Raw genomic sequence first — 14,556 nt, forward strand, 5'->3', positions numbered from 1 at the left:
TAAAAATCTTCAAAATGTAATTCCAGAGAAATTCCTTCTGCTTGGGCTTCCTACTGATCCCACACATCATTTTCCAAGCACATTAAATACAGCACTGAGTAGCTATTAGAATTGTGCAGTAGTTTCAGGAATGTTGTTCCACCGGGATGTGCCTGCAGCTCTGTCTCCTGCCTTGGACCTTGTTGTGCTGCAGCTCACAGGTCAGCAGAACAGAGCTTCACTGATCTCTGCTAGTTCATAGAGCCCACAATGAAAGCAGCATTTACACTGCATCCGTGATTGTTTTCCCCACACATCTCTGCCTGTTTTGTTTAGGATAACTGTCTTAAAAAGTTAATGTGGTATTGACATTGAATGTAAACACTTTGCATCTTGTGTAGGCACAGTGCTACTAGCCCAAGAAGTGCTTGGCTGCTGATTGTACAGTGAGAGAAACCATGTCATTAATGAGGTACATTTCCAATTCAGCAACAATCTGTTCCTGTGATACCAATAAACACTCTTCCCTCACAGAATTTCAATACACAGAAGCTGTTTCTTTCACTGGTGTGTGCTGTGGGAGATTTTTCTATGCATCCACAGCCCTCGTTTGATTGCTTACAGCAGCTGCGGTGCCAGCCATATTCATGTTGAGCCTACAGGGATTAGCTTGCTTTGCCTGTACTGTTTTTACTGCCCCAAGATATCTCACAGCTCTGGCCTTCCTGGGTACAAGGTGAAGGTATCAGTGGGTTCAGTTCCTTCCATCCTTTCTTCTGTTTTTGCAGTCTTCTGTGGCTGTGCAGCAAGTACCCTGCATGTCCTCAGCGAGGCAGCAGAGGAGCGAGTCAGCTCCTCTCCCTTGGTGAGATGTCTGCCACGCAGTGTCCTGCAAGCTCTGCTTACACCATCTGTGTGAATATGTACTGGACAGAAGCATTGCTGATGGTCTGTCTGAAAGTCTCCTACAGCTTTATCATACAGCTGTTTGCTCTTCTAATGTGACCTCGTGGTAACTGGCCAAGGCTGCTGGGGGGAGGAGGAGGATTTCAGCCATCTTTCTGGGCACTTTAACACCTCAGTTCTACACATTCCACGTTTCTGATAACGTCATTGACTCCAAAGCTGCTGGAGAAGATAATTCTATCATTGCTACACAGTCTGTAGCCACACATCTGGTACAAGGTGGTGTTTTGCTGCTCCACTGCCTCTGGTCACTCAAGGAGGCAGAGAGGAGCTTGCATGGCACCTGGTGCAAGGGTGCGAAAACAAGCTGTAAGAGTTAAACTGTTGGCCAAAGAGTTTTTGGCACAGCACTGTGGATGTGGAGATAGTTGCATGCTAGATCTTGACTGTAACACTGCAATGTTTCTGTGTTATAGAAATATCTGCTCCCTATGTTTTCAGGGATGTAGATGGAAGCGCTGCAATTCTCATTAGTCTCTGCTGCCTCCAGTATTGCCCCTCTGAGCTCAGTGCAGGGAAAGGCTGGGGAAAAAGCAGAGGACAAAGCAGCTCAGAAGTGCTGCAGGTGTTCGGCTGCTTGTGATGCTGGGCAGTACTGATAGCACTGCTGCACAGAGGCCAATGGACGCGGTCTCATCTCATATTCAGACAGGGCAAGGAACTGGATTTAGGTCACCTACAGAGAGCTCTCTTGTTGGTACTTTTTATAGAAGTGTTCCAAGAAGATACTTTCATATTCAGCAAATTATTTGGCCTTTAAAATGTTAACCTCTTAACAGAAATTCCTCAGATTATCCATCACTAATGACTAATTGCAGATGCAGCTACTTCTATTCAATCTGATAATATGAGCAGTTTTTCATTGGTTCTTGAGAGTATCTTTAGAATCAGGCACATTAAGCTCTGCTTTATTACACCACTGCTGCTACTGCCTGATCATCATCAAACCACACACCCTGAACTATCAAGGGACAGAAGCGGAGTGAAAAGTGAAGTTTCCTTTGAGCTGGTAAGATGGTTTAACATACTCCTGTGTTACATATGCCAGTAGATAATGATAGGATACGTCTACTAAGATAAAATATAAGATGTAAAAGAAAATAATTGGTTTGTGTTAATGCGGAATTGTACATTGTTTCTTGTACTATGAGCCTAGAATGACCGAACTACCAGAAGGGTCTTTGCACTTCTGCTCTGTTGGACTGCTGAGCACAAAACCACACTCTATCACACTGAATCAGACTTAGACTGTGCTGAAAAGAGGCATCATCTTGATGAAAAAATAATAATAGGCTCTCTTCTCTGAGTGAAAAAGATGAATGTAAATGAATTCAGCCAGAATAGCCTTCCGCAGTGTTTGGGACTATGCAGTCAACAATATATTCTTTCCATGTATGCACATTTATGTGTGTATATACATGTATTTATATATATAAATATACACACTCGCATGTGTATCAGCATCACTTTATTATGGTAGCCCTCCTAAGTAGGAACTTCTCTCAGCTGATGGGATGCAAGTCTGTGAAAGCCAACAGCTCATCGCTGTTCCTGTGCACCGAGTTATGGAAAAATGGCTCTCCAAAGGTCAAGGCAGCAAAAGATTTGATATTTGAGGCTGGGCAGGGAAATCCTTCTACTTTCTTATTCTCTATCAGTTCACACAGTCACAGGCTGATAGTGTGAATGAGCTACGTGTGCTTTACATGTTTCTGTTGGACATGTTCAGAGATCTAGCTATTCTGTGGGTAGTTCATGTATCAACGCTTTTTCTTAAAGGGTTTCTTACAGGATTTTTCTCTCTGTCACTTTTATGCTTTTCTCCCTGTCTCTGTCATGTTAAAAATAACCTTCTTGCCCACATCTCCACAGTCCTTGGCAGCTTCACCTTTTCCTCTTGTAAACTTTCACTTCCACATCAAGAAATCAACTCCATGTTATTAGCCTCCAGCTCCAATTAGTTCATCAGCTCTACATTAATTTATACTGTGCTATTGCTTACACGCTGGTGCCTATAATTCTCTCTTGAGCTACCTCAGCCTCATTTTTTGAGTCTCTCCTGACAGCTCTGCTCCACTGAGTTGCTTAGACCAGAGAACAGTGAGACCGTGCTGTCATCATCTTGTGTTAATCCCCCTATCTATCAGTACTTTTATTTTACCCTATACATTCTGAAAAGCAAAACTATCTTTTTGTTTTGTGTTGCACCGGATCTCAAATGTGAGAGTGAGCCTAAACTCTGATATATGGATTTCTGTTAATGCAAACGGATTGGCAATAACAGCTGAACAACTCTTCTTCTATTGACCATATGCATCCACTTTGCTATTTAACTGATAAAAATCTTCATACTGACCAACAGAAGAAGAAATCATAACTGAAACAGACATTTTCTTCTGGACCTTGGCAGAACAGCTTCTCTGTGGTCAGGCTGGGCTGTCATCAGCTTTTGGGTGATGCAGCAATTCATTTTCCACAGCTGAGTAATTTGAAGCAGGTGGGAAGCACAGCAGATTTAAACAATGAGAAAAGGCACTGGAGTATATCTAGGATTCTAGGGAAAGATACAGTTGCCTCTTACAAGACGAATCTCATTGTGATGTTCAGCAGACAGAGCTCAGCCTCATATGTCTCTGTAGTCAGCAGTTCTCCCAGTTGCTATTATGTGTACCATTCTTTCCTTTCTGCACTAGAGGGAAGTGCTTGGCAATTACTGAGAAGAGATATCACCTGTTTGTGAACCAGTTGGTTGGACATACATCAGGTTTACCTCTGCAAGGTGGAGTATTGCAGGTGTTCAGAGGAAAGATTGTTGTGACCACTTCAGGACATAGAGCTGTACCTAAGAAGTCCTGTGTCAATCCTTTGACTTCCACCTGAGCGAAGGACTTTTATTTTTTAGATACCTAACCAAGTTTTATAGGCTGGGTGTTGGAATATATGCTTAGGTAAGAGGTTTGGGTAAGAAATGTAGTTCTCCTCTGTCCAACTTCTGCCTTTCATTTCTGACTGTATCTACCTTCAGCTCATAACGACTGGACTCTCTCCATCTTTCTCTAGTAGATTTTCAGAAGTGCCTTTTCTCCTATCTGAAGTGCTCTTTCTGTACAGATAATTCTAGATGGTGTAAAATTGCTTCTCAGCCTTTTATCTGGTTGAGTCTAAAAGATGTCTCAGTTGTTTATCTCAGATGAAAGATATGAAAGATTAAATCATTCTTACAGCTCTTTTCAGAGCTATTTTAATCTTTTCAGTAACATCTTATTCAAAGTGTGGATCTCAAGGGAAGAGCTAATAATGGCATTACAAACGCTACAAGTAATTGCAATAGCACTTCTTTTAATTGATGAACATCCAAGATCTGTGCTGGTTCTTGTAATTGTGTCAGTGTACTGCAGGTCCTAGTTCAGCTGGTTATCTGCTACTTCCCCAAAATCATTTTCTTTGAATCAAACATTCATAATATGTAACACAGATCAGCTTTTAAACAATACTGTATTTATTTCCAGTTGAGAAAGGGTAACAGTAGATGTTTGTTATGCTTCAGATATTGAAGAACTGAGCAAAGGGAATATTTGAGGGGTGAAGGGGAAGGATTGTTAACAAACTGGTTAAGTTTACCTGGAAATAGGTAATAACCTGGTGTAGTCATTTTGATGCTCTTTGTGTGCTTGGGCAAGTATTTATAAGAATATGCAGAGTTCTATTTGTGCGTGTACTTACGCATTTCTATTTCATATTTAGTCAGCCTCACTGTACTTATCACAGGGATCATATGCAACTATGATCAGAATGATAAGCAGGAGGAGATGTCGTGCCTCCCACCTCCCCCAGCTGAACTTAGCACTGGTGCTTCCTCTATGTAACGCCCACTTTGAAGGTCTGTAGCAAAACAGGATGTCTACCAAAAAGCCATAAATGAAGACTTGGTGAATTGGAAGCCAAAAAGATTCCTTTTCCTTTGATTAATTTTTGAAACATTCTAATTATTTTCCTATTTAATTCAAAAAACCTATGCTGTAAGCAAGTCTAATGATAGGAGAGTTTGCTATAGAAGTGCTACTACTTAGTTGTGTGAAATCTGGGACTGGAAGGATGCTTCTGGTCATAGAGTCCAGCTCCTTCTTCTGCAGTTATCAGATCATATAATATTTTCAATTAAACAACCCTGCTGATTGAAACATCACAGTCATTGCTAAGCATAGACTTTTTCTCAGTCTCATTCAAGACCACTTCAGACCTCTTGCTGGTTAGAAACCATGCTTGATCTGTAGCCTGCTTATATTCACTTGGCTTTTTGCCAGTGCTGTACTCAGAGTTTCCTCTATCCTGTTGTGCATCTCTCTCTTTCCTCCAGCTGCTTCTGAAAGTTCACAGAAGTGGCATTCCCTCCTCCCCCTATGATAAGCCAGCCGTGCCCTTTCAAGACAGGACATTCTCACAGCCTCCTCTTACCCCAGAGCTCATGTTGGCTATTCTTTCAATTTCTGCTTTTTAGAGTTCTCTTTTGCAGCAAGGAAATACTTATTGGAAGGAAATACAGATGCCAAGGCTCTCTTGCTGCAGGTGGGCAGCTTGGTTATTTGCCTGGAATGGTGGCTTCTTGTGTTTTCATGTGTTTGAATGTGTGAGAGAGAAAATTATGACAGGTCTTGGTTTTTTCAGACATGAAGTTGAATAATTTATTATATATATGTATGTATGTATCCTTGTGCTAGAACAGCCTTTTCTATCCCAACTTTTACTTTTGTGACACCAGAAGCTCAAGGAAACTTCCCTCTAGTGAAGAAATAGGGAAGGTTTCCATCAGGAAAATGGCAGAAAATCAGTGAGTACCTCAAGTGAAGAAAGATCTGTCATTAAAGGCAGTCAATGGTTGTGGTGTAGATGCTTTCAGCAGTAGCTACTGTTCGTGAGAGGGGAAAAAAGCATTTGAAGCCTTGAAGGTGAAACAATTACATCTGCTCCAAGAGACACATGAGCTGCAATATTTGGAGACTGAGAAGGTTCCTAGAGAGGAGCTTCAGTGCTTTCTCTGTTCAGGAAGAGCAGTCAGGTGCTGGCACAGACTGCCCAGGGAAGTGGAGCTACCAAGTCTGCAGGTGTTTAAGGAACGAGCAGATATAGTGCTTTAGTGGGCAATTATTGGTGGCAGGTGGATGGTTGGACTAGGTGATCTTAGAGGTCTTTTCCACGCTGCTTCTGTAAGCATCTGTTTTTAGTTTCCATCAGAAACAGCGCGCAGGGAAACATGAATGTGTCTGCCAGCTTATGTTGGGCCTGGCAGGAACATGGAGCTGAAGCTGCTAGTGCAACTACTGAAAAAATGCTTCTAACAATTGTTCTGATTTAGATTCTGTCTGGAATGGGTCGAAATGTGCAGCAGATGGGCCTTCACCTGTGTGTTACTGCTGTGCTGCTCCTTTGTGAAGGACGAGGGAGAGGTAAGGGAAGATTCTGAATAGGTCTGCTGTGGGAGGTGTGTATATGTGCTCTCATTTTTATACACAGACTCTAAGGAATGGTATATAAGTTCTGGTGATTGCCCTTTTCTGGTTCCTGAGCAGCAGTACAGCTGGCTGGCAGTGCCAGACATGGGGATCCACTCACATAGCAGACAAGCTGAACAGCAGAAAGCACAGCCACTGTGCAGAGTCCCTGCTGGAGGGTCTTACACTCATCACACACAGGGAAGTGCGGTACCAGAGAGGAAAAGTACTGTAAGGAAGGCATCACTAAAGGAAGGGCTACTAAGTACGTTTTAGATCTCATTAGGTGATAACATGAATGCAGCTCTTGTCTGCTTCTTCTGCAGATTTCCCTGGCAGTCTGAGCTGCCTGAATAACTATGTGACTACTGTGAGCTGCACGTGGGCACCAGAGGAGCCTGTGGGTGATGGACCTTTCCACCTGCATTTCACAAAGTAAGAGCTGTAAGCTGAGAGCTGCCTGTGGCTCTCCTGGCCCTGGCATGGGAAGGGCAATGCAGAGAGGCAGAGATAGGTCATGGCTGTGGGGGCTTTGCTTGCTTTGGACATTGCCAGTTCAGTCACACAGCTGCTTTCTTCTCAGTCTTTCACAGCTGCAAGAGGTGCATCAGAGCTCTTGCATATGCAGCTGAGTGGTCTCCTCCAGACTCAGGGTGGTCTTTTGGTCCAGTATTATCTGCTAGTAAGGGCCCCTCAGTGCAGAAAGCCCTCTCATTGTAGCCTTGGCTCTCTGTCATTGGTGAAATTCTGGGTAACTCCCATATACAGCCTGACCCAAATATATATATATATTTAAATGTTAAATATATTAAGAAAAAAAAAAAAGTTGAACGTCTAGTAAATTACAAGCTTTAGTAGCAGGTTTATTATGTGAATAATTGCACATCTAAGACAAGAAATCTGGTGAACAATCTGTGGTGTGATAGGATAATAAGCACTGTGATAGGATAATTTGAGATAAGCCTGTTTATGTAATAAAGTTGTCTTGACTACCAGTAGTTTATAAACTGTGACATGAGGGTAAGCTGCTCTGATGTTTGATGCCTCACATTAAATCAAAAATAGCATAACTCTGAATGGTGATGCATTTTAAAGCTGTAAAATAATAAGTCATGTGACTTAAGAGAAACCTTCATCCCTTCCTTGCTTTTTTAGCCTCTGGACTAAGGGCCAAAATGCCAGCTGCCAGCTGACTGCTGGAGACAGCGTGCAGGATCAGTACCGCTGCACAATGCACTTAGCAAGACAGATCTTGGAAACAGATGGTTACAGAGTCTCTCTCCAAGGCAACTTCTATGGAAGTAATCACACATACGTTACCTTTCCAGAGTACAGTCCCCGCCAGCACAGTAAGTACAGACAGGGGCAGCTGTGGGCCAAGGTTGTGCATGGAATCTTTGGGAAGGATCTGATATACCTCAGAATAAAAGGTGTCTCAGAGCAGGTGGAAGTAATGGGAAAAAGCCAGACTGTATGGTGCTGCAGAGTACACAGTCTGGGCTTTTGCAGTAGGGATGCAGTCCAGGTCTGTCTCCATTTTGACTTTTTCTGGACTTCAAACAGCGTTTGCTCTTGAATACGTTTTAATTGCATTTCTAGTCTGCATCTTATTTTATTGTGCTATGGATAATGTACCACTGGATTGTTTCTATAGTGGTTGTTTGGTGTTTTGCCGCAAAGAAATGAAGTCACAAGGAATCTAAGTTATGGATCTAATTCCAGATCCCACAGCACAGTACTTCAGACAGATGCTATAGTACTTGAAATCTCAGAGCCTCCTTGTACCAGTGCCACACTGGAAGAGAGTGTGACATCTTGAGTGGCTCTTTGCTTGCAGGAGTATCCCCAAGGGATGAGATAGCATCCCTTTATGCTAGTTTCCTACCTGTTCTGACTTCCTACAAAAGCTAGTTCAGTCTACTGCTGCACTTAGTATCAGTAGGAGCAGCTTGGTCTTGTGATACTTTGGTCTGCCTAGGAACAGGCATCTCCTTCTGTGGTGGTTCACTCCCAAATGCTGTGGAAAACCTACCTCTCTATTTGCAGTAAAACTTGATCCACCTTTGAACATCCAGAGCAACATTACTGCCAGCAAGTGTTGGATATGGTGGACTGTCCCTTCCTACCTCGATGAAATCCTCCAGTACCAGTTGCAGTACAAGGAGTACAGCACATCATGGGAGGTAACCGGATGGGACACGCGTTGATACAGTATTGCTCTTCCTGGTGCAACATCCTTGCCACTCAGCTCAGGGCCTTCTGGCAGCTGATTGCCTTAAGATAGCCTTTGTGGTTTGCCATAATAAAAGGGTTTTATATAAAACATTGACAGTGGAGATCAATAAATGTTCTTAATCCTGCATTCAGACATCATATGATACCATGGAGGCCTTCCTGCATCCAAGAACAGACGGTCTGGGGAAAAAGTATTTATTTAAATACCCTCCCTTTGTCTTGTTAATAGAAACTTCTGAAATAACTTGCAGGCTGCGCTGAACAAGACACCACCCAGTTCACTACCACAAATAGAGATTGAAGGCACAGAATTTCGCAGTGGCATCCCATACATTGCACGTGTTCGCTGCAAAGTTTCTGAAATTGAGGATTCATACCACAGTCAGTGGAGTGACTGGAGCCAGACAACGGTATTTCAAAGAGAAGGTACAAAGAATGTTGGTTTTGCCTTAATTTCATGGGTTGCTGTTGTTGTTGGGTTGTTTTTGCTTTAATTCCTGTTTTAGGTTCATTTGTGCTGATTGTATATTTGGGGATCTATCTTAAAATCCAGGCTTTCTATTTTTATTTATGTATTTATTGTTTTTTTTTTTTGTGCTGGTTCTTTTCATAGGTGTATCAGAACTGTCTGAAAAACTCTTTGATACCAAAACATTGCAGTTCTTGATCATTCCTCTGACTTTTGGCACCCTACTCTATTTATTTTGGAACTTAAAGCTTTCTTCAAGGTATGTTATGATACTTCATTAAGTTCTCCTTGATCTTCATAGTCTGAAGAGGGTATATTAAGTGTGCTTATATCTGTTTTTGCTTTCTACTTTTGCTGCACAATCAGATTCTAACATTTCCAAAAGCTCTTGACAATCTCAGGACATGATGTGATCCTTGGCTAATGAGAATTAATGACCCACTCCTTTATCATTAAGGAGACCAAAACACCTTCTTGGCATACAAGCTCAGCTAACAGTCAAGGCTGAGGGTCTCTTGGACTTAAAAAGATTTATACCCATGGATATTTTGAGTCGTTTCATGTAGATAAATCAAAAGTGCAAGTGTACAGCAGTCCCTGAAGGACAGTTAAAGTGGTACAGAGGTTAAGCTTTTCATGATGTACCTAATAGTAGTCAGTATGTAAAATATCAATATAGGCAAACTACAGAAATTAGTGTATGTAAAACCTTGGTTCAGCCACTCTTCTTTCTTTTATGCTGGTAACACAAAAGCCTTTTCTACCTTGATGTGCATCTGTTATGTTCCACATGCATGTTATTCTCAGAGAGACAGAATACATTGTGTCCATATGATAAAATATTTGTGTAAGATAGGCTCTAATAAATGGATGATGATATATAGCAGAACTTCTTTACTTAAATGTGGTGAAACTAACATATTACAATACTGCTTGAAGAGAAAGTTTAGATCAAACAGTGCTAAAAAAAAAATGCATAAATAGCTCAGTGTATATAATGAGTAATAAACTAGTACTGATTTTGCAACATACAGAGTTCCTTAGAAACCTCTGAGAAGACTGGGCTAAAAAAATTTGATGCATGTGCAAGAGGGAAACAATCGTATATTCACAGCATGTCAGGAAACACATGTAAAATGTGCTCTACCTCAGCCTTTCCAGCAGAATTGTTGGGTTTTCATCTCGTCAGTGTGCAGTACCATCAAGACAATGCAGAATGATTTGATTTTAATGTGTTGTTTTCTCACCTCAGGGCAAAAGTCCTCTCCTGCCTTAATATTCCCACACCAGCTGCTTTCTTTCAGCCACTCTATAATTTGCATCATGGGAATTTTAAGGTAAGATGTTTCATTTATTTCTTACATTCTTCAGTTTAAGGGAGGGTTGGTTTTTTATAGTTTTTTTTCTAGGACTGATCTTTCTACCTCCTGAGCAGCGCTACCAACACATGGCTTCGGTCTTCCTGGGTAGTTCATGGTTTCTCAGTTTCCTGTCTCCAAATACTAACTGCACCACCAGAGCTGCTGTCTAGCTTCTGTTTCTGTAGAAATTTTCTCCAGTAACTCAGTTCCTCATCCATCTGCTATCTGTGCTTTTTCCATATCCACAGTATCTTTCCACGTATTACCAATAACTGATGTTTTCAGTCTCTCCCTTGTTGAGACAGATAACACTGGTATCCAAGTGCAGCATTCAAAGGCTGTTCTGATTTATTAAACCAAGTTTCTCTCTCATAAGGAACCAAGAATTTTATCTGTTAGTTTGAAACAGAGAGATCAAGGAAGCAGCAGTCTTTCCCAAGCAGGCAGCTTCTCCCTTGTAGCAAATTAACGTTGCTGCCTTCTTCCAGTAGGTTCCCCCTCCCACCTTTCCTAATGTGTAAGGTATGTTTGAATGGTCTTCCTGTTGACCACTGATGTTCCCTCTGTATTGAGAGCCTTTCTGAAAACAAGCACTAAATCTGAAAAGGAAAGAGGAAAAAAAGAAAAGACAGGGCAGATCTGTTTAGTGAAAGTGGCAAAAGTCAAGAAGCATCAGTAGTGCATTTACCATCTCTCATCTTCCATCTTCTGATACACATACTGAATCTGGAAGATGCATGCTGTCTTTACAAAGGAATACAAACAGCCTGTAGCACATTATGGAGGTAAGATCTTGAAAATTTAATATGAAATCTTCCCTCAGGAAACTTAAATACTATTGATACTCTGTAACTTACATTTTGCCTATTAGATTTGCACTAAACCTCTTGATTTTTGTACCAAAGCCATACAGAGAGAACAGTTAGTTTGAAAATTCCACCTCTGAGCAAATTGTCCTGAACTTACTGATCCTTTCACTAGGACTGGGTTGGACCTAACGAGGCTTGTAACCCACTCAGAAGAGAAGAGGCAAGCAACTCAAACAAAGTGACTGCAGATGAAGTTTCTGAGCTAAACATCCAAGAACTGATTTCCCAGATTTCCTTGAAACCTATGGAAAGCACAAATTTGGCTGCTGCAGAAGAGATATTTGCCTCTGTCTCTGGTCCAAGCCAGCAGTATGTCCCCAGCAAGTGTGTAAGAGAAGAGATAGAAGTCAGGCCAGCAGTACCGATAACCCAAATCCATGCTAATGATACCGTTGGCCTGAAAGTCTCTGAAAAAATTAAAGCCAACCTTGAGAGCTCTAGCATGGGAAGGAATTATCCCTCCCACCTACAGCCTGGAAAGAGTGACTGCCTTGTACTTCAGGAATCTTTGGAGATGGCAAGTGTGTCATTCAGCAGTAGTGACTATTGCACCTTGTGTGATAGTGATACCACTGAAGGTTTGATTCCCGCTGAGCTATTGAAGCTGTCTGATGGTAGTGGTCTGCTCAAATGTCAGAATGACCTTCCCTGAGGAATGTTGTCTACACAGATCTCTGTGGTGCCCTCTCATCTCCCAGTATTGTCTTCAAAAATGGCTTAAATGGTGACCATGCAGACAATTACCATCATATAATTAGATCCCTTTTTAGACCAAGATTTTGGTCTGGCTTTATGCAGTGTTTCCAGTTTCAAACAGAATGAGAAGGATGCTTCCTAAAACTGTCAAATCGGCTGTATCTTAAATCTCTCATATGTACACAGCCCTTGCATATGAACGCATCTGCATGGGAAGTGAACCAGTTTCATGAAGTCTTGTTTGCTTTAGGAAGGTATTCCAAACTGGTTTTCCTAGCAAAAGTGTAATGGAAACTATTCTATCCAGATACAAACATAAGGAGCAGTAGGTCAGGCCATGGAAGGGAGAACATAGAACTTAAGATAGAGAAGCAAATGCAAATAGAGAGATTGAATGTGGTGGGAAATGACAGAAAATGAAAAGCCAAGGAAGATGCTGCCTTTGTCCATCAGGCACAAACAGGAGGACTATGGGAAATGAGTATGGAGATGACGATGGGATCATGGTTAAAGGGCTGAAATGATATTGCATCATCAGATGAAACACTTAACAATTTTGGCAGTTTCTGCTTTGATGCAGCTACTTAAAAACAAAACAGACTGCAACAGCAACAAAAGGGGAAGTTCAGAGAGGAACCCAATTTGCTGTTCTTTCACCTTTTTCATTTTATTATTTTTTTAGTCGTGTTTGAGACTTTTATTAGGTTCAAGTTGAGTTTTTTCACAGCTCCTCCCAGAATCTCTGAACTGTTTCAAGTCCAGTTTTTCCAGGAAAGTGTGATATACATCGTGCCAGTGGAAAACAGAGAATTTTTGTTTAGTAAGGAAATGTAACATGGGCTCTGGTCAAGTTTTTCATTTTCTGGGACTACTGAGAGCATGTTACATCTATCACCCACACCAGAACGAAGCCACCAGTCTTTTTTCCTTTCTTCCCTGAGTGTTGAGTTTTGGCAGATTAAACAGTGTGAGAAGGTACTTGGGTGATGTTTGTATGCCACAAAGGAACTGAAAATATTCCATGATAAAGGATATGTTTTAGTTTGTAGTTGTTTGTTTGTTTTTCCCTTACCTGCTAAGATGAATAAAGTAAAAGATCTAACACTGTGATTATTTAGAAGTAAATAAAGAAATTAATTCAAAAGCTGTTTTTTGGAAGTTGGTATTTGAGAGCTTTGGAAACAGCTTTAAGTCCAAAAATAAAAACAACCCCACAGTTATGAAAATATTGACTATACAAATCATTAGTAAAAGTTGACTTGAAAACATCATAGAAAAAGGAAAGAACTAAATGCCATCCTTATTTTACACACCAAACTACTGAGCCAGTGCTGCAGCTACCGCCACCAAAAGAAAAAGTAAGTATCCTTAGTAAAGATATATTTTACAGCTAGTAAAGCCAAGAGGGACTTGCATGGTGAGCTATCCTATGGTGCCTAGCATGTGGCCATGAGCTTGGTTCTGCTGGCTGTCCACCCAACATATCTCTGGTTCACAGTGTCACCTCTGCTTCATTCGTGTTCACAGTGATGAGTGTCAGAAACTGTATCTCCATCAGACATTTTCCTGTGTAGTTATCTGCATACTCATTTCAGGAAAAAGAGATGAGAGAGGTCAGATTGTACATTACTCAACAGTATAGGTATCTAAAAGAGCAACAAGTGAGATTAAGATGTGACCTGTCATGTACTCAGGATGAATTCTCTTCACAGTATGATTTCTGATGCATTAAACAACAATGAAACTGTAGAACACTGGAGTCTGATAGGCTGAAACATGAAAAAATGTTGAAGCTGCAGGGCATAAGATCACTGATCTGCAAACTCTAACTAGAAGGAGCTGTGGAAGCAACCTTTTTTTCCTATGTCAGCCATTAGTCAATGGCCAAATAAAGCCATAAATCTTTTCCTGATTAAGCAGATGAGATGAAAGTAATTCCAGAGGCAAGAGAAACAGTTTGCTCTTTTTATTCTACTTTTGTTAAATCTGATCAATGTGTAAAGAAGAAACAGAGAATGTTCAGCACACCGCAGTCTTACAGTTTGCCCAGAACACTGTCAAGTCTAGATCCACAGCTCTGTCATTTCATCTTCCCTGTATTGCTGTCCTCCTGTGAGTCACAAACCTTGTGCTACAGAAGTCTTCATTATCACAGATCTTTCCAGACCACTGTAGCCCCTCAAGTCTCCAAGAAGGCATAGTCCTTCATAGAGCCACTCACATTTTCACTCATGCACGTATTCTTCCTGCCAATAAAAGCAGCAAGAATTAAAAATAGTCATTTTAGTAGTAATTTAATCTAATCTACAGATCTGATCCTGGCAGAGGCACCAGTGCAGTTCTGAAGAGAGAATCATTAATCAAGTATGGAGATCTAAACGATTGGCTTTAAAGTGAGAATCGCAATATTTGATGTAGTTATGTGCCCTTTGCTCTTGACCAATGCTTTCTTAGCAGCACCCACTCCAACCTGCCATTGCCCTCTGCTGGAA

At 41.3% G+C, this 14,556-nt stretch overlaps 1 protein-coding gene across 3 annotated transcripts; it reads left to right on the plus strand.

The window, feature by feature from the left end:
* The first annotated feature begins 3,508 nt into the window (after positions 1 to 3,508).
* LOC107320544 (interleukin-9 receptor-like) lies at positions 3,509 to 14,187 on the plus strand. 3 transcript variants are annotated; one of them, XM_032447701.1, is made up of 10 exons: positions 3,509 to 3,893; positions 5,444 to 5,511; positions 6,299 to 6,389; positions 6,761 to 6,869; positions 7,590 to 7,783; positions 8,481 to 8,617; positions 8,921 to 9,095; positions 9,283 to 9,397; positions 10,391 to 10,475; positions 11,481 to 14,187. In XM_032447701.1, the coding sequence occupies exons 3-10, from the start codon at positions 6,311 to 6,313 to the stop codon at positions 12,018 to 12,020; spliced, it is 1,434 nt and encodes a 477-aa protein (XP_032303592.1). In that variant the 5' UTR covers positions 3,509 to 3,893; positions 5,444 to 5,511; positions 6,299 to 6,310; the 3' UTR covers positions 12,021 to 14,187. The 3 variants fall into 3 exon arrangements, with proteins under 3 accessions (XP_032303592.1, XP_015731973.1, XP_015731975.1); XM_015876487.2 differs by lacking the exon at positions 5,444 to 5,511; XM_015876489.2 differs by lacking the exon at positions 5,444 to 5,511 and having other exon boundaries at positions 3,509 to 3,724.
* The last annotated feature ends 369 nt before the right edge of the window (positions 14,188 to 14,556 follow it).

Source organism: Coturnix japonica, chromosome 14 (assembly GCF_001577835.2).
Source record: "Coturnix japonica isolate 7356 chromosome 14, Coturnix japonica 2.1, whole genome shotgun sequence".
Taxonomy (NCBI): Eukaryota; Metazoa; Chordata; class Aves; order Galliformes; family Phasianidae; genus Coturnix; species Coturnix japonica.

Coding starts and splice junctions, on each gene's coding strand:
- LOC107320544 (XM_032447701.1), top strand. CDS start 6,311: ATGGGTCGAAATGTGCAGCAGATGGGCCTTCACCTGTGTGTTACTGCT. Junction 7,784..8,480: donor GTACAGTCCCCGCCAGCACA/GTAAGTACAGAC, acceptor CTCTATTTGCAG/TAAAACTTGATCCACCTTTG. Junction 10,476..11,480: donor TGCATCATGGGAATTTTAAG/GTAAGATGTTTC, acceptor TCCTTTCACTAG/GACTGGGTTGGACCTAACGA.